This window comes from Numida meleagris, chromosome 5, assembly GCF_002078875.1.
Source record: "Numida meleagris isolate 19003 breed g44 Domestic line chromosome 5, NumMel1.0, whole genome shotgun sequence".
In the NCBI taxonomy this organism is placed as follows: Eukaryota; Metazoa; Chordata; class Aves; order Galliformes; family Numididae; genus Numida; species Numida meleagris.
In genome coordinates, this window is record NC_034413.1 from 35,146,439 (window position 1) to 35,169,913 (window position 23,475).

At 41.8% G+C, this 23,475-nt stretch overlaps 3 protein-coding genes across 13 annotated transcripts in view; 1 reads left to right on the forward strand and 2 right to left on the reverse strand.

The window, feature by feature from the left end:
- TRAF3IP1 (TRAF3 interacting protein 1) overlaps positions 1-1,748 on the reverse strand; it is a 38,251-nt gene extending 36,503 nt beyond the window's left edge. For 5 of the 7 annotated variants that reach the window (XM_021398925.1, XM_021398922.1, XM_021398924.1 and 2 more), the window contains exons 1-2: positions 1,534-1,747; positions 1,106-1,174 (exon numbers count right to left, since the gene is read on the reverse strand). In XM_021398925.1, coding sequence (XP_021254600.1) covers positions 1,106-1,174; positions 1,534-1,713 — 249 coding nt within the window. In that variant the 5' untranslated portion in view covers positions 1,714-1,747. Of the gene's footprint in view, positions 1-1,105; positions 1,175-1,533 lie in introns of all 7 variants that reach the window. The other 2 variants (XM_021398926.1, XM_021398927.1) reach the window with 2 other exon arrangements.
- LOC110399671 overlaps positions 1-12,582 on the forward strand; it is a 48,933-nt gene extending 36,351 nt beyond the window's left edge. Inside the window, exons 2-7 of the mRNA XM_021398763.1 lie at positions 1,517-1,886; positions 9,126-9,180; positions 9,826-9,902; positions 10,041-10,156; positions 10,701-10,784; positions 11,848-12,582. Of these exons, the coding sequence (XP_021254438.1) occupies positions 1,517-1,886; positions 9,126-9,180; positions 9,826-9,902; positions 10,041-10,156; positions 10,701-10,784; positions 11,848-12,062 (917 nt within the window). The 3' untranslated portion in view covers positions 12,063-12,582. The remainder of the gene's footprint in view (positions 1-1,516; positions 1,887-9,125; positions 9,181-9,825; positions 9,903-10,040; positions 10,157-10,700; positions 10,785-11,847) is intronic.
- USP40 (ubiquitin specific peptidase 40) overlaps positions 12,521-23,475 on the reverse strand; it is a 34,911-nt gene continuing 23,956 nt past the window's right edge. For 3 of the 5 annotated variants that reach the window (XM_021398912.1, XM_021398911.1, XM_021398910.1), the window contains exons 22-32: positions 23,146-23,182; positions 21,827-21,891; positions 21,217-21,291; positions 20,191-20,317; positions 19,002-19,096; positions 17,682-17,800; positions 17,240-17,305; positions 16,784-16,994; positions 16,179-16,274; positions 15,237-15,331; positions 12,521-14,825 (exon numbers count right to left, since the gene is read on the reverse strand). In XM_021398912.1, the coding sequence (XP_021254587.1) occupies positions 14,717-14,825; positions 15,237-15,331; positions 16,179-16,274; positions 16,784-16,994; positions 17,240-17,305; positions 17,682-17,800; positions 19,002-19,096; positions 20,191-20,317; positions 21,217-21,291; positions 21,827-21,891; positions 23,146-23,182 (1,095 nt within the window). In that variant the 3' untranslated portion in view covers positions 12,521-14,716. Of the gene's footprint in view, positions 14,826-15,236; positions 15,332-16,178; positions 16,275-16,783; positions 16,995-17,239; positions 17,306-17,681; positions 17,801-18,863; positions 18,905-19,001; positions 19,097-20,190; positions 20,318-21,216; positions 21,292-21,826; positions 21,892-23,145; positions 23,183-23,475 lie in introns of those variants that run through there. The other 2 variants (XM_021398914.1, XR_002439388.1) reach the window with 2 other exon arrangements.

Here is a 23,475-nt window from a genome sequence, read left to right on the forward strand (position 1 = left end):
AGCGAAAGGAGAAGGGGGAATGGCTTTTAACTAAAAGAGGGGAAATTTAGGTTAGATGTTAGGGGGAAATGTTTGCTCAGAGGGCAGTGAGGCTTTCCAGAGAAGCTGTGGATGCGCCATCCTTGGCAGTGCTCAAGGCCAGGCTGGATGGGACTTCGGGCAACGTGGTCTGTGGGAGGTGTCCCTGCCCATGGCAAGGGTTGGGCAGGGTGGGCTTTGGGGTCCCTTCCAACCCAAATCATTCTATGATATACCTCTACATACACCAATGTATTCTTTTTTAAGAAATATAAAAACATACGTTCTACTGAAAGAACACCATACTCTGTAAGAAGCTTATGAGTGGATTTCTAGTGTTTGTGATTTATGCCTAATTGCTTCAAGGCAATTTCGCCACATGACTATTAACATTATCTGTAATACAACAGAATTTTGAAAACCTAGATCTACTCATAAATCAGACCTTATTGTTTTGAGATGTGCACAGAAATAGTTGTTTACACGATAGCTTCTGTCCATGGCCTTAGCTACATCCATAGATGCAACCTGTAGGTGTCCACAAATAGACTGGATAAGCCTGGAGAAGGCTCCAGGGAGATCTGACAGCAGCCTTTCAACATCTAAAGGGGGGCGACAAGGAAGAAGGGGACAAACTCCTTAGCAGGGTCTGTCGTGATAGGACAAGGGGATATGGTTTCAAACTAAAACAGGGAAGATTTAGGTTGGATCCAATAAAAAAGTTTTTTACTGTAAGCGTAGTGAAGCACTGGCACTGACTGTCCAGAGATATGGTGGATGCCCCATCCCTGGAGACACCCAAGGTCAGGCTGGACAGGGCTCTGAGCACCCATGGAGCTGTGAGTGTCCTTGCTCATTGCAGGGGAGTTGGACTAGATGGCCTCTAAGGGTCCCTTTCAAATCAAACAATCCTGATTCTGTGCATTGCAAAATATAACAAATAGACAATACATCCTACTATTTCTACACAATGCCCAAATAAAGCAATGGAAGCTGAACACAGAGAAGACCACAAGTGCAAAGACCACAGTACGTTTCAGAGACCATTTTTATTCAGGCCGAATAAATAGGGAAGCTTCATACCCACCTTGACATTATCTGATTTCAGTTCAAAATCCGTGTAAAGCCCTTTCATGAAGCCTGTCACTCTGATCACCTTGAGAAGGAAAAGACCGAGTTAAGGGCACTTGGATTCTTCTGTAGAACAGCGTTTGATGCCAACAGCCCGTGCATTTTTATTAGTAACAATAATACTAATCTAGAACCCTGCTGTCTTCCAGCAGGGCACGTCACAGAAGAGTCCCCCAGCAGCGAGCCAGCACCCCCACGACACTCCACGCCCCCCACCCACGAGGGGTTACACCCTCAGCCGCCAGGGGGCGCCGTGCTCCCGCCCAGCCCCCTCGGTGGAGGGGGCACCGCCTCTCTGCGCCCCACCACTCAAGGGGCAGCCGGCGGGGAGGCGCTGTTGCCTAGCAACAGCAGAACGGGCCCGCAGGCCGGTCCCCGGCCCACCTCGGTGATCACGTCGTGCAGGTAGCGGAAGGGCGGCTTACTCAGCAGCCGATCCGTCAAGGGCGGCTTGCGGATCACTTGGCCCAAGCACTCCTGCGTCCGTCGTACCACCGCCTCGTTCATAGCGACGGCGGGGCCGGGGCCGCCGCCGCCGCCGCCGCCCCCGCCGGCTGCGAGCATTCCCGTCCTGCCTCGCGGCGCAGCGCCCCTCACTGCGCAGGCTCGAAGCCGCAGCACGCGGCTGCTAGGCACCGCGCGGCCCTAGCAACCGGCTTCGCCGACATCTTAGGCCCTGCCGTCAGGGCCGCCCGCCGCCCTCGCATCTCGGGGGGAAAAGTGTGCCGCTTGAGTTGGTAAGTTTGTCCCACTGGTGAACCTAGTAGCCCCCGCATGTACACAGTAACGCCAGGGCAAGCTAGTTCTGAGCTGCCTGAAAGCCGTGGGTCTGACTTCAGGGTGTCTTAGGACAAATTTTGTCCTGCATCTGTCAAAAATTAGCTCTTCATTCAAATACTCTTCAAAAACAGAGGTAAGACTGGTCTGTTGAGATACAGCATGATTTTAAACTGATAAATGAGAAAGGAGAACTGGCTTCAACAGACATGGAGAAGGCTGAGGTACTCCATGCGTTCTTTGCCTCAGTCTTCACTGGCAGTCTGGCTTCCCACACCTCTCATAGCCCTGAACCTCCAGGCAGGGGTCAGAGGTGCAAATCCCTCCCACTGGAAGAGCAGAGCAAGTGAGAGACAGAAGGCAGAAAGACAGAAGGCCTCATGAGGCAGAATGTGTACAAGTATATGAGGCAGGACTACATGCATCCCAGGGTCCTGAAGGAACTGGCTGATGTGGTTGCCAGTCTGCTATCCCATCACATCTGAAAAATCATGGCCATCAGGCAAAGTCCTCAGAGACTGGAAAAATGGAAACATCACTCCTGTTTTTAAGAAAGGGAGAAAGGAAGACTTGGGGAACTGCAGGCCTCTGAGCCTCACCTCTGTGCCTGGGAAGATCATGGAGTGGATCCTCTTGGAAGAGATGTTAGGGCACATGCAAGATGAGGAATTGATCCCAGGCAGCAAGCATAGCCTCACCAAGGGCAGCTCATGCCTCACCAATCTGGTGTGCTTCTTTGATGGAGTGAAGGCATCACTGGACCAAGGAAATGCAACTGATGTTGTCCACAACCTGGACTTGTGCAAGGTCTTCAACATGGTCCTGCACCACATCCTTATCTCTAAGTTGGAGAAATGTGGATTTGAAAGGTGGACTATTTGATGGATAAGGAATTGGATGGAAGTTCACTGCCAAAGGATTGCGGTCAATGGATCTGTATCCAGGTGGAGGCCAGTGACTGATGGTGTCCCCCAGGGGTTTATTTTGGGACCAGTGCTCTTCAACATCTTTATCATTGACGTAGATGATGGGATTGAGTGCACCCTCAACAAGTTTGCAGATGACACCAAGCTGAGGGGTGCAAATTGATATGACAGAAGGAAGTGATGCCACCCAGAGGGACCTGGACAGGCTTAAAAAATGGGCACATGTGAACATGTTTCAACATGTTTCAACATGAGAACAAGGTTCAACAAGGCCAAGTGCAAGGTGTTGCACTTGGGTTGGGGCAATCCCAGATTTATACATACTGGGAGAAGAACTCGTTGAGAGCAACCCCGCAGAGAAAGAGAGATCCTGGTAGATGAAAAAGATGAAAAAGTTAACCCGAGCCAGCATTTTAAGTGTGCCCTTACAGCCTGGAAGGCCAACTGTATCCTGGGCTGCATCAAAAAAGGCAGCAGGGTGAGGGAGGTGATTGTGGCGATGGCATCAATGGACAAAGGAAAGACAACCGATGTCATATACCTTAACTTCTGCAAGGCCTTTGGCACAGTCCTTCACCATCCTTATCTCTTAATTGGAGAGATACAGTTTTGAAGGGTGGACTGTTCAGTGGATAAGTTAGCAAGTGAGAAAACTTCGTTCAGGAACAAAGCGCAGAGTCAAGGGGAAAGTGAATCGAGCTACTTCAGAACAATCTGATGGTTTTAAGTATTAGTGACCTGATGAAAAAGGGAAAATATGTTGCTTCACACGCCAGCCAAAACTCATCTTCCTCTGCAGGTACTATTATGAAGTAGAAGCACAGTGCAGGAACTAAAAATGTGTGGTAGCTTGCTACGCAGATAAAATCCAAGATCTATGAGTGTTCTCTCCTAGCTGGACAATCTGGAAAAGAATGTCTGGAATGAACCCTAAAAGTATCTCATCCCCTACAACCTGTCAAACCCCAGTCCTTTATATTAATAGCTGTCAGACAAACAATGAAGCACAAGTGCTCAGTTTATATATCTTTTGGTGATTTTTTTTTTTACTTGTTCTTGAAATAAAGTAGAACATAAGAGTGATGAATTAGGGAGAAGCCAACATCAGAATTCTCTGATCCACATCACACTCCCTTATCACATCCAATACAAGGCTAAATAAAGGAAAGACACAGGATCTCCCACACCTGCAGGTGAGAGACACCACTGTCTTCCCAGCAGGCAGCATACTACATTCTCTCCTTTGTCCTTGACACATTACAGCCCTTATCAAAAAGCAAAAACTTGGCTATTCTCCAGCGTTCATGCTGCTACCAGTTGTCCTAACAATGTTTGGGATCCTAAGAAAAAAAATACTGCTTTTCTACTTGGCCAGTCATGACCACTAATGTTTGAAATCAAAACTTTGATAGAACTGCACACAGTTGCTGTGTGTTGTGATTGCCTACCCATTTCTTAGCCCAAACTTGCAGCCCACCTGATTTGCTAAAGCAGCATTTGTGCTTCTTACCTTGGTTGTAAATGGAGTTGTTAAAAGATCTTCCATGCCAGCTCTGAATGCCAAATAAAGCAAAGTACAGGCTGAGTAAGAAAGATGAATCAGATTTAGGAACAAGAAAAGACGCATTACAGAACAGATGTATCTGGTATTAGTTCATGCAGGGAAAGAGGTTGTTCTGCAGAGGAACACAGGTGGACAGCTTCCACACTGACAGACTGATTTCACTCAGGCTCCTGAGAACAGGTAGTTCAGGAGGAGGAGGTTGCAGAGAAGCAATTTGTCTCTTCCCTCAGCCTGACACACTCAGAAATTAATGAGGTTCCCAGACAGGCTGTGACTACAGGATCGTGTAATCCTGGGAAGAAGAAAAGGTGCTGACAGCTTCTACATCCAAGGGCATCAGAAGAGGTCTCGGAGGAAACAAGAAGACTGGGAAGAAGCTGCTCTAGGGAAGAGAGTTGTTTATTCTGGAATCATATGGTTTATCTGGATTTCTGCCACCAGCTCCATGAAGCGTCTGTAATGCCTGAGAATGAATCCTAGGGGTTTTGTTAAACTTGACCTTTGGCATGCTCTATTTGCTGAAGAGGTAGTACCCCAAGGAAGCACAGCTCAATTAACTGAAGAATCAAAAGCTAGCAACTCAGGAAAACTCCATGAGTCCCTGTGGTACTAAGGGGAGGCACAGGAATTTAAAAAGTATCCTAACATTGTAAAACAGATAGCTTGAGTATTAGTTCGGAGCTGTAGTCATTTTGAGGACCTTGAACTAGAATTGTTACTAGAGGCTGAGCAAGTTGAGACCTGGTCATGCATAGGAAAAGATAGGGACAGAGAGAGTATCTTAAGACTCAGTAAACCTGGCACCGACACAACCACAGCTAGTGCATTGTGGAAGCGATAGGATTGCTTACACATCTTTATACTGCTACATTAAGAATCTCAGACAGTACTCCCAAAGATGTCAGTAAGAAATTCAGCTGGCCGCATAGTATCAAGAAGGGACAAATCAGCTTATCAAATGGCTTACGGAAAGATTCACAGTCCTCTGATATGTGCTGAGAAAACATTCTAATACCAAAACAGAGCTAGAGAAACTTGCTGTTTTGAGAAGTTTTGCAAGCTGGAATAGACATCCATACTCACTGTCTTTTCTTCCAGGGGTTGTCTTCTCCTGTAGCAAGGTACCCTAACCTCTCCACCCTTTACTTTGGCTTAATACAGCAGAACTTGCTTGCTGGAATAGGCTGGAAAGCAACAAGATACAAGAGCTGCTGTAGAATGTACATACACATTGACAATAGAAAGCACCCACTATCTGTCTCTTCAAAGCCATTTCTAGTAGAGACCTGAGAATACAGGTATTGGGACATCAGTAACACAAGTGCACACAAACTGCATCACGTTAGAGAACAATTCCTGCAGCACTTTAAGTGAGGACAGACAGGAGAACAGGAGGTCTCCTGTCCAAATCATTGTGCAGTCTGTTGAAGAAAAAAGGGGGCATTACCTGGGAGTATTAAAAAATGACTGCTGCATAACTGTTTTAACTTTTTAGAGAGGTGGAGAAGATCCTACTGGTTTTGCTGCAGGGCCCAGACAAGGCACACTAGGCCGGTAGCCTGCAATATCTTCTTAAGGTATAGAGAGTTGGTGTTTCCATTTCCTAACAACTAAACTTTACTGAAGTTAAACAGATACAGACATGGTGTTTGTCTACTCAGAGCCAAAGCTGCTACAGTATGTGAAACACCTACTGTCTGTTCCTTTAAAATCCTTTTTTTCTCTTACAAGAATGAAAATTGGGAATCTGAAATCCTCTTAGATTTTGTTGGTGACTCTATGACATATATTAGCAGGTCTCTCCATTTTAAGACTTTTTAAAAGGCAACTGGAAGTCAGTTTGCAGTTGTGCAGAATTCTAAAACAAGTGGGGGTTTCTCCAAAGATCTCTGTGATATAGGATTTGGGAAGTTTACCCTAAAATCAGTGCCTGAAACAGAAACAAACGTGCACACAGAACCCCTTACCCTAACATCAGGAACAGCAATAAAACCAAGTCCACTGAAAAAGAGAGACTTGGAGACAGTGGCATTTACTTGGGAAACAGCCTTCCTCTGAACATTCTCTTGAACTCTTTAATTCCTTCTCCTCTTCTAAACAGCTGTTTGTTTGCTTTTTAAAGTACTGCCACCAAAGTCATGTTTTGCCTTTTGAACTGCTACTACTCAGGGTAGAATTTGGACCAGCAATCCCACACATTTCGGATTACTATCAACTCTCAAAATTACTCCCAGCCTATCAGGTAAACATCAAATGTGGAGTTCAAAACACTGTCATGACAGTTTGCTCCTGAATATCAGCAGGAAATGGTGAGACACAAAACTACTCTCATGCTGTGGCCTTTAGCGTGGACATCTTGTTGATTTGAAAGAGAAGGCTGTGAGGAGACCTCACTGCAGCCTTCCAGTATTTAAAGGGGGATTATGAACAAGAGGGGAATCAACTCTTTGCTCAAGTAGACAGTGATAGGACAAGGGAAAATAGTTTTAAGCTCAAGGAGGGAAGGCAAGGATGTCAGCGGAAGTTCTTTACAGAGGGAGTAGTGAGGTGCTGGAACAGGCTGAGAGGCTGTGGATGCTCCGTCCCTGGAGGTGTTCAAGACCAGGTTGGATGGGGCCCTGGGCAGCCTGGTCTAGTACCAGATCTGAACGTTGGTGGTCCTGCCTGTGGCTGGGGCACTGAAACTCGATGATCCTTGGAGTCCCTTCCAACCCAAGCCATCCTATGATTCTATGATTCTCCAAGGCAGCTGGGGTCAAACTCACCAACACAGTGCACTGACAGATGCTAGTGTCTCCCTGGCTCCAGCCTGGTATCTAAACATATATTTTTATATTCTAGTATTGCAAATAAGTGGAGCTTTTGAATTTTGCTGAAATGACCATCGATCTTCTTCTGCACAATTCAATTTCCCTACTCAATCTATATGCAGATTTCACACAGTACCCCTCTGGTTCAAGAAAAATGTAATGTTTACACCTTTCATCAACTCTCTATCCCCAGTAATCGTCTCCCTCAGTCTACCAATGTGTTGTAAGCTGCTGGTGGTGGAAACACTGTGTGGAGTCCAGGACGTGCTCTTGAAGTTGCTCTGTGACACTCCATGTCTGCTAAGTGAACTAGAGAGAGAAGAAAACCACTGATGATGTATGAACGTACGTGTAACCTTCCACACCTGGGACTTGGTTCAGTGGCTCAGTGAAAACATGAGAACAGAGGGAAAGCCAAAGTAAAGAAACGGTCTCTCTCATGTCCTGTAGTGGCTACAAGCCTTCCTTTTGCACTGAGGACACAATGAAGATCCTGGATCAGCTCTGCCAAGGGACAGTAAAACAAGAGCCTGGCCATACTTTCCTCATTGGCTCATTTATACCCATTTTTCCCCAGAGAGCTAGATGGACTTGACTCCTTTTTGTAAGCATAGTCACCATTGGCTCCAAGGTCTAGCTCAGGAACAGCCCAGAGCTCTGTCATCCAGGCAACAGAAGCAAGCACTGAAGTTTAAAATCCAAGTCCTGCTGGACCTTACACATGCTCAAACATTCTTTCTGCAAGATATGCTAAGGAAAGCCATTGACAGAAAACAGCTCTAGAACAAGCATTCCTCTGATTGAATTGCTGAGCACTGGAAACTCAAGGACACAACCAGCTCATCCAAAACCCCGCTGTCTCCTCCAAGGCCAATACGACACACTAAAGCCCATCCTGGGAGACACCAGAGGGAGACCCTCACAAAGACTCCTTTTCTTTCTCTTAGTTCTGCACATCAGAGCAGATAAAAAGAAAGACCAAAATATAACTGTACAAAGAAGCAGAGCTAGGATTTCTTAACAGACCAACTGTTGGCTCCACAATGGAAATGATAGTCTTTTTCATGTGAGATCGTAAGAGCTTTTCCAAGAGCTATCATCCCACCTTTGGAAATTGCTGTTAAAATTTAACACAAGCAGTAAATTAACTAAATTTGTTCTCAGCAGGCTGGGGAGATGACACTGAGTCGGTGCAGATATATGAAGGTCTGGCATGATCAAAACACAGGTGATCCTCAATTCTGGGTATGCCAGTTTATGCGTTTAACATCACAGAACAAAGCTATGCTGTAGCGTGATGCTCAGCCCACATGTTGTGTTTTGTAAGCAACGTTTACCTGTATGGTACAGATGCTGAACAAGACTTTGGTGGGAGCTGACCTTCTGGGAGATTAGCATCTTCTAGGATCTAGTCTCACGTCGTTCTCTAAATCTTCTCTAGCTTGCTACCCTGCTTAATATTAGCCACACTGGCAAGAGCTTACAAGCCGTGAAAAACTCCTGGTCAAATTACAGGAAATTATTTCCTTCCATGTTGGCTTCAGTAGCCATAACAAAAGTAGAGGAGAGAGACGTGGGCTATGGCCTCCTGCACAGTGCCTCACTTTTCCCTCCTTCACTGGACACAAGGAGTCAGCTGAGTACAGCCCCTCTTTGAGGGTAGGAGTTCAGGGTGTGTTGTCAGTTCAACTGCTTTTATTGTGCCTCCAGCATTACCTTCTCACCGATCTGCTTCTTTGGTATGTGACTGTGTTTGCACTTTCCTACTAGCTTGGTTGCTATTGCTCCTGGCAACATAAATATGATCCTGGAGCAACTCAGTGGCTTAACTCTTTACAAGTGCTGTCTGTAAGAACCTCTGAATTGCTTCCCCACTCCTTTCTTGCAATGTCATTTCAGCAAGAAACCACTGATGGTTATTCACCGCTTAGAAGAGTGTCCTTACAGCCAACAGGTGAGCAAAGCAAACCTCTCCAGATGACCTGGGGGATCAAAATCTACTTGTCAGTGCTCATTTCTTATACAGCATTCAAACACTTGGTGTGAAATCTTTCCAACACTCGCAGGGAAAGATGGAGAGATGGTAACTCCACTGGGGGATCTTGAGAAGAGCTGGGTAATTAAACAGTTTGTAAACCTTTCCTGGGCAGTAATGTACTCTGGGTGAAAACTTCACTGGTAGAGACATGCAGCTATAGCTTGCAGCAATGGAAAGTTCCATTCATCTTCTAGTCTACAAATGCATCTGCTACCATCTGATTGATACACTTTCCACTTACTCCTAGTGAGGTTTCCTGCCAAAGACAGCATCAGATCTCTCACTGTGACTTCAATAACCTCCTAAGTTACTGAGGACAGAGTAAGGTTTGTCAGGGAAGTCTGGCCCCACCACTTCTCATGAAATTTCTGTATGTATTTGTTATCCCAACTACATACAGCACAAATTATGCAGCTGACTTCTATGGTCCGTAGTGCAGGGCAACAGACAGCTGAACAAAGCCAAGCCGTATGCGTTCATGACCTGTGCTGGCACTGGGAAAGAACTATCTCTGTACATCTCCATTTCAGTTTCCCAAGGACTGAATGTATCTCCTTTTAGCTTAGAGGAAAGCATTTGCATCTAGCCCAGAGAGCCAGCAGATGGCCCAGGAGGACTTCCACATGCTTAATCTGGTGGTAAGTTTCTAATTTAAAATACTAATTTATTGTTTTCTGGGGAGCAGAATAAGCCATATAGAAAGCATTAGTTGGTTCACTTTGCACAGCTTTGAAGCTGTATTTGAAATTCTGTTTTTCTGCTTCTCTGAGCAACAGGTTTTGTAAAGCACCACCACAGTTCCCACCACAGTTCCTTCTTGGAGAGAAGGCGAAGAGACTTCCATACACACACTTACCGCTATGGAAACACCATTCTGTATACTTCAACCACAGTTAATACTCAGACTTCCAAGAACGTCTTACGTAGAGAAACCCAAACTGGGCATTATTTCAGAGCGCTTGTTTGGCAAACAGAACTAAAGATGGACACCCCAAACCATTACCACCTCTTTTAAAAAAAGAGGACCGCGACAGCCTCATTCCAGTGGTGGAAGTGAACAGCCACACCTGAATACAGCCTCTTACTCCTATGGCCTATCCTCAACTGAATGACAAACACTGTCCAAGGGCAGGGGGAAGTCCCATCACATAACTGTACAAAGTTAAGCTTATCATCAAACTGCCACAAACAAAAGGGATAATGGGGAATTCTTCTGAGCCACCAGACCAGGCTTGTCCATAGAGGTGTTTCAGAAGTGCATTTCCTTCATTAAGTTATTGCTGAGAGTCTGATGTTTCAAGGCGAACCTTCCATCCACAAAAAGGCTAACTAACACCATTTTAAAAGGCCAACTTGCAAAATTATTTGCCTTTATTTACTATTGCCTCATGTCACAAATCTCACGTTGCTAAATTCTCGTATTTTTTCCTCCTAAGATCCCCCTATGACAGTTCAAGCTGATCTAACCGGCAAATATGGGAACAGGATGTATGCTTACAAACCAGAAGACATTTTGATCTGTGAGTAAAATAGGCACTTCACTGATTTCTTTTTAAACCATCTTAAGTTTATTCAAAGCAAACACAGGTAAAGGATGGCTGCGTAATAAACTTTTGGGAAATACTGGATCTATTTCTGTACTAAAATCTGCTCTCAGCACTTCATAAACATCAAATAAGTCTACTACTAGCATCTTCTGGGAAAGAAATATTCAATATTTCTGAAGAGCAGGGCAGTAATCTATGGGGAGAGTGTTCCTCAGCATCTGAACTTCCAAGGCCTGGAAGGGAGTTGGTGGAGTTTCCAAACACCCTGTAGTTTTGACCCCCAAATCCACCTGCTTTGATGCAGGGCATTTGCAGACTGCAGCGCGCTGATGTTCTGCTTCATAATCTGAACCACTGATGTCATTTCAATACTGGACCTACAGGTAAACAGAATTTACATATGCATGTTCCAGGAGGACTGGAATGGATTTCTAAGGGTTGGTGTCACTACGTTCCTGTCTCCTGGCTGCCCACTTTATTAACACTTCAAGAACTGCATTTTCCTGAGGTATCCATCCCCAGACCAGTCAGTTGGGATAAACCAGACTGGAAAACCATGAGTGACAGAATAAACCCATTTCCGTAGACAAGCAGGGTAACAACGACACTGTGATATGATTTACAGTCCTCCTCTATTTTCCACTTCAGCAGTATAAAGCTCTTCGTCAGACTCTCAGACCAAGCTTAGATCCTCACAGGACACCAGCAGAGAACACAAAAAACAGTGTCTATGCAAGCTGTGAACCACACAAGATGAACCCACTGGTATTTCAGTGGCGCTCTGGCACTGGATACTGACTAAAACAGCATGATACATACTTCTGCTAGCAAGAGTCAGCAAAATAGGCCAACAGAAAGAAAAAAAAATTCCTCACAAACCAGTTGCTTAGCATTTTCTAGAAGGTAACTCCAGTCAAAACCTTCTTGCTGAGACAGAGCATCTAGTGAAAACCAGCCATTAAAATTGAAAGAAGGTAATTTTAAAGACTTTTTAGAAGTCTTGCTGTCCAGAGTATCTTTAATTTCTGATCTTAAGTTCTACAGATGTGGGGATCTTTCCTTTCCAGTTGCTTCTGCACACAGAACTTTGAACAAGAGGCACCACTGATCTGCACAGAGACTGGAGGCAGCAGCCCTGGAAGTGCTGAGAAACACAGCAAAGCACACATGAGCCATCCTCAGTCCTTCCTTCAGAGATATTTCACAGAGAAGCTACATTCACAAGAACTCCATGCATCCCACACACAATAGATGCACAGAGAACCAACTGATTAGGAAGCAACCAAGAGTTCCAAAGACATCTGTGAAAACACTGGGACTGCAGCAGTGGCCATCTGGCTCACTTTGTGATATTTGATTATGAACCGTATCTGAACATTAACTAGACTTGGCATCTTATCTTTTACTTCTTTTATACCGTTGGTCAAACAGGAGCTGAAGCAGTGGTACTTGCAAACAGCATTCAATAAAGGAGAGATGATGGGAGTCCACTGCCTGGCTGTAATACAGATCTTGTCAGGGATCTTTATCAATACTTTGTCTTTTGCATTTGTCTGCATGCAGAGCTGTGCTACTCACTCCCTCTTGACCACATATCAGTCAGTAAAAGGAAGAACAGTTCAGTTGTTAGCTTTCTAAATAAGTCCCTGTGTGATCTTTCTTCCTTCTTGGTGTTTGTACAAGTGAAACACAAAGAGACAAGTCAAATAGACATCTGTAAATCACTCTTTATTTTGCAAAGAACACTTGAAAAATAAAGATGAAAAGTTTATCCTGGCTTTGGAATATAACCATCATGAAGTGTGGAATCACTAAGACTTCCTTTTTGAAAGGTGTTCCCTCTCCCCACCCTCTTTTCAATTAACTCTTCCAATGTGGAACAATCCACAATAATTTTAAGAAAAAAAAAATATGTATTTTGAGCCAACATTAGAAATAATTCAAAATTGGTTCAGTGCAGGAGCTGCTACATTACACTTCAACAAAGGCACATACTAGAATTCCCACTTTCACACTTGTAATCCGAATCTGAATTTCTTTAAAGCTCACGTCTTCAAGAGGAGACCAGAATCATTACAAAGCAGCCAAGAAGGTTAAGCTCAACAGAGCTGTCCGGCATGGATAGGAGGAATTAAAGTGACAGCAAAGCAACTGCAATGCAATGGAGCAGCTTGCAAACAAAAACGCTTTCTCCCTTACCTTAGTAATCAGCATGTGCCACAATTTTGTAAACCCTGACTCAGAAGAACACTTGTTGATATGGAAGAAGGCTCTGCAAAGTTAGGGAAAGCAAGTGGAGCTGAAAAGGAAAGAAATTGGCTGCTCTCACCTCAATCAGAAAAAATATATATCTATCAGAACTAGGATTTCAAGATTCAGGTGTAGCATACTGACAACCAGAAATCAGGGGGAAAAAAGTTAGGAAATTAAAATAGTTCCTTGGCAGAAACAGCCTATGAAAGCACAGAAGCATGTGCTGAATTTTAAAGGTGTCTAAGAATAATGAAGACTAATACATGCTTAAAGAAAAGAGGTGGTTTTGTCTTTTTTTTGCTTGCTTTTGTTCATAGCAAAGAATGTCACTTTTTGTCTTTAAATTGTCCTAAATACCAGAATCCTGTTAATCTACAAAAAGTAAATCAGAGGATCTTCTCACGTTAGCCAAGATTTTAGTAGCCTGCTACACTGGCAACTTCTACAAAATCTTCTCCACACAGGAAACAGATCAAGCACAGGAGTGTCCCCAGATTAGTTGTATTTGTTCACTCGTTATCATGGTTTTAATTGAGGATCCTTCAGGCTGTGTTCAGCAGTTACTTTTGAACATTGCTTTGCTCATCTCAAAGCAGGTTTCCAGACATTTGTGCAGTTCAGCAAGGCACTGTAGTGTCTCACAGCAGACTTCATTTGATACAACAGTCAATTTGCACAGGTTTCCAACAGTGCAAGGCAAGCACACTAGGTGCTATGAGCTGTTCACTGCTGCACTAAAATGCTTGTGTTACCTTCCACTATTCCATCTTCACCTTATCATTGAAAATATGCTTAGAAGTTGATTACAAACAACTCCATTAAGAATTCTGGTTAATTTATCAGTACTAATTGTACTCAAAGAATATTCTGAACCTGATGAGAAATTAGGTAATGAATATGCACGTGCAGTGGGGAAACACAGCATAAGTACTGTGAGCGTTAAGAAAGTTTATCTAAAGATATTGAAACATCCGCTCTTAACAAACCCTGATTCCCAGCCTCAGGGGGTAAGAGAGTATGGTCTCCCATCAGCTAGCTACATGAGATCCATTCTTAGAAGTATTTAGTAAATGTTTCACTTAATATTTAAGAACCTTTGATACTGAGTTCAGCTGCCAGTTGGCTGCATATGTCCCATTCTGTGACAGAGGCTGTAAATCAACTGTGTGACACCAAGAAAAGTTACTACAGATTTAAGATTATATATGAAGAGACAAAAGTAAATCCTGGTATCGTTAGTAATCTCAGTGATCAGAGAAGGAAAAGTAACTTCTAGAAAGAGACATTTAAGACCGCATTCAAAAAAGCAGCAAACTTTGTGGTGATGGTGCATCAGCATCTGACAAAAGAAGCATTCAATGAGGTTACAAAACAGTCATCAAAAGGTAGTACAATATATTAATCAGTTTTCTCGTGGAGAAAGTGCATTTTCCTAGCCTGAGAATAAGTAGTACTACATTGATAAAGGGATGCTGAAGCACTTAATCAGAGAGATTAGAAGCAGATCAGAGTCATCCTGAATCCTATATCCAGTTTGTCTTGGTGATTCCTGACGGCACTCCGAGCACAAGCATCCCTCTTGCTGGTCCAGTTGAGGCACCCATATTTAGCACACTGGTACTATGTTCTGGTCATCAAATCATCTCTCGGTGCTATCTGAAAACTCCCACATTGATGGAAAGAGCCACTTCTGGTTTACGATGCTTAATAGTCAGTTTTTCCTCAGATAAAAGACGGTCCTGGGAGCGTTCAGCTTGCCGACTATTAAAAAAAAAAATGAAGATGCCCGATACCAGTATTGAACCTTAGCAGCTAGAGCAGCATGAGCCACCTGGACTGGAATCTGGTTTCTCCTAAAGCCTAAGAATGACACTGCGAGCTCCCACTTAAAACCTATGCAGGGACACTGCAGCAATGGAACAATTTTTCATCTCCTGAGGCAGTACCAAACTTCCGAGTATGTTGCAAAACAAAAAATAAGGCTCAAAGTAGGCACATGGCACTTAAAGGCAGAAGTTTGAGTTATATGAGCACTTCTCTTGGCACTGCCAGAACTGTGCACTACAACAACACTCAGCTAGGAGTGCCCCAGTTCTCCAGTAACAAGCTAGCAAAAAGAGCAGGAAAGAAGAGTTTTCATATTTCAAAAGAATAAATGTAAATACTCAATACCTTTTCTTTTTTTCTAACACAAGCTGCCTTTGTTTCTCTTTTCCAACATCATCTCTCACTGTGCTGAAGTCCTTACTGTCATCAAGGAGAAGATTCTGTTGTCAAAAGGGATTCAGTGTATTAGCTTATCATTTCCATCTGCCAAAACTACTTCCTACATGCCACTCTGTTTAAGTAATTAACTTTCAGTGCATTTCCTCTAATTTTACAATGATTTGTAGTTAAATGCAGACAACTTAAAAAAGCAAGACAACCAAAATTCTTCAGCTCCTTCTCTGGTTTTGTGTTTAACAGATAGTTAGCCTTAAAGAGATTTTTCTCAATAACCTGTCAGCACAGGACACCACACTTCTAGTAAGCTGCTTTAAAATCCAGAAAAGTATTTTCTCTCAGATATCTCCCAAATAAGTTTTATTACCAATTCAGAACTCAATATGCTGCTAATTCTTTTTTTAAAATCTTTAAATAGATCAGTAATAATTATTTTGAAAATGTAATGGATCTAAATTTAGAATATTTTTAACTGGCTGCTGCTCTAGAATTTTATTCTGAGTTGGAAGAAAAACCCAGTCAATAAGATAAGGGCAAGAAAAATCCAGTTCCTTGGGGATAATGTTCAAGCGCAGAGCAGTAACTGCCTTCTTGCACTCAGAGCACTGCAGGAGAACCTGTGAAGCAATGCCCTCTAGTGCCAGTAGCACGATATAAAGGGAGAAGCATGAAGCTTCCGACTGCATAAGAACAGGAGAAAAAACAAAGGAAAAAAAACAAAAGGTATCAGGAGCAACGAATTTCCCCTCTCCACGCAGTATTATGTCTAGATTCACATCCCAGCCCTTTCATACAGATGCAGTCTCTGCAACAGGCAGAGATTTGTTTACTGCAGAGGCAAAAGTTTCCAAACCTAACCCACATACAACAATTAAAGCCAGGTTAATTTACCTTCACCCCAATGATATCTCCATCTTTCAGATGATAAGGGGCTGACTGTAAACTCTCCTGTTTTTTCTTCCGTTTTCTCTTCGAAATTTGCTGGGTCTGAATAAAATCAAAGCAGAACAATAACATATGGCTGATTTCAGGAATCTGCTTACACTGATTTTTGTTGGCAGTTTCTAAAGCTGGAGGGTCTCCACTAGCCATTCTTCAGTCTTAGTGTCATGAAAATCAATATCCATTTTGCTTTCTGCAGCTCCCCTACACAAGGAAATTCAGTAATACATGAAAAGCCATTATAAAAAGAGCAGCTTATCTTGTGCCAACCAGACCGCCCTCTGAACCAGGTGAAGTCTGTTGGTGAACTTGGGCAGAATTGCAAGTTCTGATGGCTAGTGGGGTAATCAAAAATCCCAACGTCTTAACTATTATTTCATGAAGACCTAAAGAGATTCTTGAAGAAGCAAACCACCTCCACCAGGTTTACCTCACAGATCATGTTGTAGGGATTTAAGGCTGTGCATTCAAACACGTATGTTGAAGAACTGGAGCACAAACCAACATGTACATTTCTCAAAACAGCTGTTGCATTCTGTCATTCCAGATCTTACCCAGCTAGATATTGGCAGCCACTCAAATTTTTCAGGGAAGTATTTGGCTATTTCAATTTTATCTACAGGGAGACAATAGTGAGAAGCCACTCTTTGCCTCAGTGCCCAGGTTGTGCATTCTTTGGAGATATCCCACACCAAATCCACGGAGTCATAGTAGTTCCTCTCCCCCGGTATGCCCATCTGCACTCGAAGCAGCAATTCGTGCGGGCTGTCATCAGAAAAATAAACCATTCTTATGAACTTTACACTTTGAATCCAGAATTCCTACTTTTCACCTCCTCCCACCCTCCTTTATTTTTAAACCACAGCTCTACTGGAGGAAAATAAAAATAGGCTCCAAAGTATTCATGCACAGAGACATCTGTAATAGTGACTGAGAGTATTTAAGTAACAAGCTGCTAGATTAAAGTCTCATTTTACAGCAGTAAGAAATAAGTATCTTCAAGAACATACCCCAAGTTCTCTTCTTTTTGCAAAGGTTCTATGCAGATTTCCACCCTTGCAGCCAGCTTATATTCACTGAAAATAAAAAGATTATACACATTTTCAGTTGTGTATTCTAAATTTACAAGTAGAAAAATCACATTTTAGTCAAGTAGACCTGTGCTGACCTGAAAAACTAAAGCAAGACGCTATAGCAACAAGAAGCTCAGAAAACTGCCAAAATTACATTTAAAAATACTTGAAGTTCAGCATAATAAACATGACATGAGCTACTTACGCTCATACCTCCCTATTCCACAGCATTTGAGTTGAAAAAAGTACTTGTCAAAAAACTGAAATAACCAGAAATGGGTTTTATTGGACTGAGCTGATTCATTTCTCCACCAATCCATCTTGCAGTCAACAGTCAGCCTGTTGCAATGCTGACTGAATGTTCTAATACAAAACCTACCTGAGCTGCTGCTTGTTGTGTCGTAGGAGCCTGCCTGGGCGCTGACTTTCCACTGTCCAGGCTCTGAGAAACTTGGGCAGTGGGACAACACGCTCTGGGCACTGTGGTAAGGTCAGAGCCTGAAAAACCAAGCATTTCTTCAATAACCTTAGAGGCCAGCTTGCTTGGAAAAAAAAAAAAACCCATAACGATTGATTCTCATTGCTAAACTGAAGCAATTAGAAATAGGGCAAGGTATTTAGATTTACTGAAGTTTGTGACTCACAGGTAGTGAGCATGATCAACAGATCTGCTTTTCAACCTTACAGTGAGTTGGACTTCACTCTCTCCCAACATTTCTAAATTTACCGTAAGTTTCTTAAGTGCGCGATTTCTTTTTTTTAAACCAAGATTTGTATCACTGGGAGGGAATGAGGCTGAAAGAATCATTAGCACAACCTCCAGCCAAGTGCTGGAAAAGCTCCTTTGAAATCGCATTGAGCACACAGTACTGTTTCCATGCTAAGACAAGTCTAGTTCGTAAGATGCAGATGGGCACAGTTTTTCATAGCAGCAGTTTGGATGAGACTGTGAAACTGAAGTTGTACCCAATATGGCATGTATTGGTATGGATCAGAATCAGAAGAATCCTTTTCCACGCTGTTAAGTAGAGCAACTCACCAGCTAAATAACAGAAGAGCTTTATGATAGGGTTTTTATTTTTTAAATTATTGTATATTAGGCTGTTGTTTTTTTTGTTTTATTGGGTTTTGTTAGTTTTCTTTGTTGCTGTTTTAAGTGCATTAACTTCATACTTTTCTGGTTAAAAAAAAGCATTAAAAGGCACCTTAGTTTCTTGGCTGAAGAAACTAAGCTATACCTTCCTGAATGACAAACATGACTTTTTGTGCATCAAAAGCAATTCTTTGTTCATTAGATTCAACATACAATAAACACGCAAAAAACTAATATAAGAACAATGTGGAAATGGAAAGTGGCTTTTTTAGGAAGTGCTTGTGTATGTGCGCTTGTCATGAATAATTTTTACATTGTGAAATAAAAATATTGCTGCAAGCCAAAGTTCCAGATGAAGTGCAAGAAGGCTTTTGCAGCTCAGGACACATGACAGGTAGAATGGCAACTGCAGGGAACATACTAAGGAATTATCTGAGCTACATGCTCAAGCTGCCCCTTGGTACTTACCACTGAACATGGCATATAAGCAAATGCCATATCAGAACATACTAGAGACAAGGGAAAAGGAAATAAAAAAATATGTATTAATATAGCTCAATTAATCACAGTGTTGCTGTACATTTCCAACACAGGGGAACATCTAACCTGCATCTTCAGATCTTCCAAAGAAGCTTCGCCTGCTATTTCTGTAATGCCAGCATAGCATAGGTCCATGTCTGCTTGGATGCATTCTGGTGACTCTTCAGATGGGGGCAAGGAGGGGAAGAGGGAGGAAGAAAGAGACAACAGAAAAATGAATATAACTTCATACATTTTCCTAAGAGATAATTCACTTGTAGGTGAGATTTCACTTAGAGACTTGAGTTAAATATTTGAAGGTAGTTTAAGAAAACCTGATGTACAATTGATAAAATACATTGCTAGCTGTCAAACAGGAATAATTCAGGTTTTTTCAAGAATTCATGAATTCTATATTGCAATTTTTAAAATTAAGAGCAGTTACTCAAATTCATAAATATTATTAATTAGTGGTCCTGACTCTGAAATGCAGAGTGTGTTGCAAGGAAAGTTGAAACTGTTCTTATCTACACTACCAAAACGAACATAGGAAAAAGCCAAACTCAGAAAAAACTTAATGAGAAAAGGAGAAAAATGGAAAAAAAAAATCCAAATTTCTCTGCAACACAGCTCAGTAGTAAAGGAAGAGTTTTACTTGTCCTGCAGGAAGGAAAATAGTTTTTTTTTTCCCCTTTTCCAATTAGCAGGTTTCCCCAATTGCCTTTCATCTTCCTTCTCTACCCTTACCTGATTTTCCTCTCCTCTGTTTTTTTTTTTTCTGTCTTAATCCTCAGAAGAAAAAAGAAGCAGAATACTGCATATAATGTCTGTTATTCTATGTAGCATTTACTTATCACTCATTCTACATTCCCCAAAAGCAATATACCCTGAAGTGAGTTAAATGTGATATTAAGAGTGTGACATTTGAAGCCAATCACCTGCATTCTCCTTGAGTTGATGTCTTACATCCTGCCGCTGACTTTATATAGAGAAGGAATGTTTTCTGCTGGCAGGTAAACAGCCAGGACTTCAAAATTAACAGAAAATTATCCTTGACCAAATACAGCCATGAAACATGAACAGTCTTGGCCTAATAATAAATTGCGCCTGTCTCCTAAGTGGCTCCTTCCACCACTAACCTGCTGAAACTCATACAGTTGCTCACAGGCTTCAGGAGCATTTTAAAGCTTTAGAATAAAATTTAGGTTTTGACTCAAAGCCTGCAGTGCTATCACAGGCAATACAATTCCTTTTTAAAAAAACTGATCAAGCTCACCTCCTGCAGGAGACACTTGCAAAGCGTCCATCTTGCAGGCCAACCCATTCACCTGGTCTCGTGCCTTCTCTCTGTGCTTCACTTGGCTTGAAGACTTCAGCCACCAGATAGGTATTTTCAAGAAACCCTGACAAATGAACACAAAGTGCCAGATAGCCTACATGTTCCAATGCAAATTACACTCCTCACAGGGAAAAAGAAAAACAACTTAGAATCACAGAATCATTAAGGTTGGGAAAGACCACTCAAATCATCTAGGCCAACCATCAGCTCAAGTCTGAGCTTTTGTAAAGACACTGGCATTCTTTTTTGATGTACAATTCAGTAAAAAAAAAAAAAATCCAGACTCATGATGCTACCACCACCCTGCTTTGCCATCATGGCATCTACTATTACAGATTCAACTGAGTGACACTTGTCTGGAGATTTGGATGTAGACAGAACCTTGCCAGAAGAAGGTGGATTCATTCAACTGCAGCACTGAGATCTCTGTTGCCTGCCCAGTGCTCCTTGCAGTCTTCTAGCCTTCTGTTCCAACTTCCTTCCAATGCCCTGAGGTTTGTTGGTGCAGAAACCTTACCTGACCACTGCTGACTGGAGTTTCTCAGCAGGGTCCTCCATTTTCAAACACAACCCTCAGCACAAAATCTGACATAAAAGTTACTTTTAAAAAAAACAAAACAAAACACTTTGTGAGGAAATAGTAGCATAAGATTTGTGTCTTCACAAGAATCTTGCATGCCAGAAATACCAATTTCCTCTGGATCTGTCAACATTGACACACTCCTAAGCAAAGAAGCTGCAATGAGTAAAACTTTTACTACAGGAATTGAAAGAATACAGACAGACTAGGAACACTATAAATGCTGATTTAAATAAAAAAAACAACTGTAAATTTACCATTATTCATTATTTCTGACCAAAAATATTACAGCTGAAATATTCAGAAATAATAAAAAAAATTACTTTCACACTCAAGTTTCCAGATTGCCAGCTGACCAAAAAACACAATCTCCCTACTTTTACCTTCGGTGGAAGCTTTCCTTCAGTTACAACCAAAGTATCTCCTCTGCAAACATTAAGTTCCTTCAGAGTAGCATTCTGCAGGAAGAGAAAGCAGCATCCTTGTGAGTCTGTATGTTCTTGTGCTTTGTTTCCTAAAGCATGATTTATTTACTTTTTGTGCCATGCATGCAAAAGGTTCAACGTGTTTTGCTTTTCTGCATTCCCTACATGGAGTCAGTTTTGCAACAGAACACAACTATCACATCTATAGCAGTCTGCTATCCTGTTGAACTGCCTATTTCCTTCACACCTCTTACCAATTAACACCTCGTTTTTCGTTTGTAGAGACAAGTGTACTCAATGCACGCTAATCCCAGATCTTAGGTAAAACAATGTGGATATAGCTTGATAACAGTCCCTGAAAACAGGAGGCAGTGCATAAGTTTCCCATTTAAATCTACAGTTAAAATGGCTTCATATGGTCTTGTGATAACAGAACACTGTACTGAGTAACACAGCACACACCAAAACACTACTCAGACTTCCCCTTCAGGAAAAATCTCTACAGAAAAAGTGGAATTAAAAAGGTATTACAAGTCAAGGACTCAAGTCAAAACTGGAATCCTCTTACTTCCTGACTTAAAGCTTCTCCCGCTTCAAAGCACCAGTCCATCCTTCTCAAATGCCAGCTGTCACCTACAAACAATAAAAATGATCCCATGGAAAACTAATTAGCCAATAATGGTATTTCAGGGAAAAAAAAAAAAAAACAGAAAAGAGCACAGGAAACCCACACAGTCTCCGTAATTGCAGCAATTGTTCAGGATAAATTGAAGCAAGTGCCACCTTCACATCTCTCCCCAAACCCTAAAAATACACTTTGCTGTTCAGAATTTATTTTATAAGATATAAAGGTATCTTCCTTACCTACCTACACTTCCCTTCTTTAACTCATGAAAATGCTCTTTATTCTTTGCAGTGTACAAATCTGACTTTCATAACTAAACAAAACCTCACAAATCACTTCTGTGGGGAAAAGAACTGCTTTGGAGTCATTTTAAGTGAAGTCTGACATTTCTGTAAGAGCAGCCAGATTACAAATCTCTACATACAGCCAAATTTAATTTAATTTTTCAAAAATGGTAATTTAAAAGAAAGCAATGAAAACAGGACCATTGTTTCTTGGCAGTAAAACTATACCATAGGGAAATAAAGGTTAAGTTTATATTTTCAAGACATCATTATCTACTCCATTCATATGTATATGTATACAAGAGCAAAATCCTTCATTTTCTCTTGGACTACTCAGTGTGTATTCTGACAGTAACATGTTTCAGGAGTACATTTACGTTTTATGGTTTAATTTGCAGCCATCGCTCCACGATAAGATAGTCAGCATTCAATGAGTGTCTAGTACTAAGCTGGGAAACAATGACACTCTAAGACCTCATCATCATCAATAGGAAGATGTACAAGCAGGAGATCCACGTGTGGTGCTGCCTTTATCTCTTCCTTAAACCTCTCACTGAACTAAAGTTCAGTGACAAAAATTCCTACCATTAGATTCCAAAACAAAGTCCAAACAGTGATCTCATTTTATTAACTTCTTTTTGCCAAGTGACCTAAAAATGTCTTTTTCTTTTTAAATTAATCTCATGCAATGGTTGCAATAGAAAACAGTCAAACACCTCCACCTGCATGTGCACCCAAATGTGCAGTCCAGAAACTGTGGGCTTTGCCATATTTCAGTGAAATATAAAGCTGAAATCTCCAGTCAGTTTTTATCAGAGCAAAACTGCAAGTTTATAATTTTTTCCTCCCCCCTCCTCACGTTACAGTGAGGCATAAGCAACCATAACAAACCCATTATTTTTAACGTAGTAAGAGCTGTCTTACAATTCTGGAAATGCCTTAAAATATATCTTTAAATAACAACATAATACAACTAACCTGATAATCCAGATTTTTCCAGCATTAAATTTAGACACTAAAAAATGAAAGAGAAATATATAAGTTGAGACTTGTTGCAATGCATAGAAAATATAGCTTTCAGCAAATCAGCACTAGAATTTTCTAACATAGAAAATATCCATGGTGATTAATTCCTGTTCAACTCCTAAAAGCAATACACTTACACACAGTGTATTTGAGCTAATATTAAACCTTTTAAGATGACCACCTAATTTCAAAGAGTCTTTCCAGCCTGTATACATCCTACCATCCTTTACAAATCATGCAAATACTGTCTTCGACTGATGGAGGATACAGAGTTCTACTGCT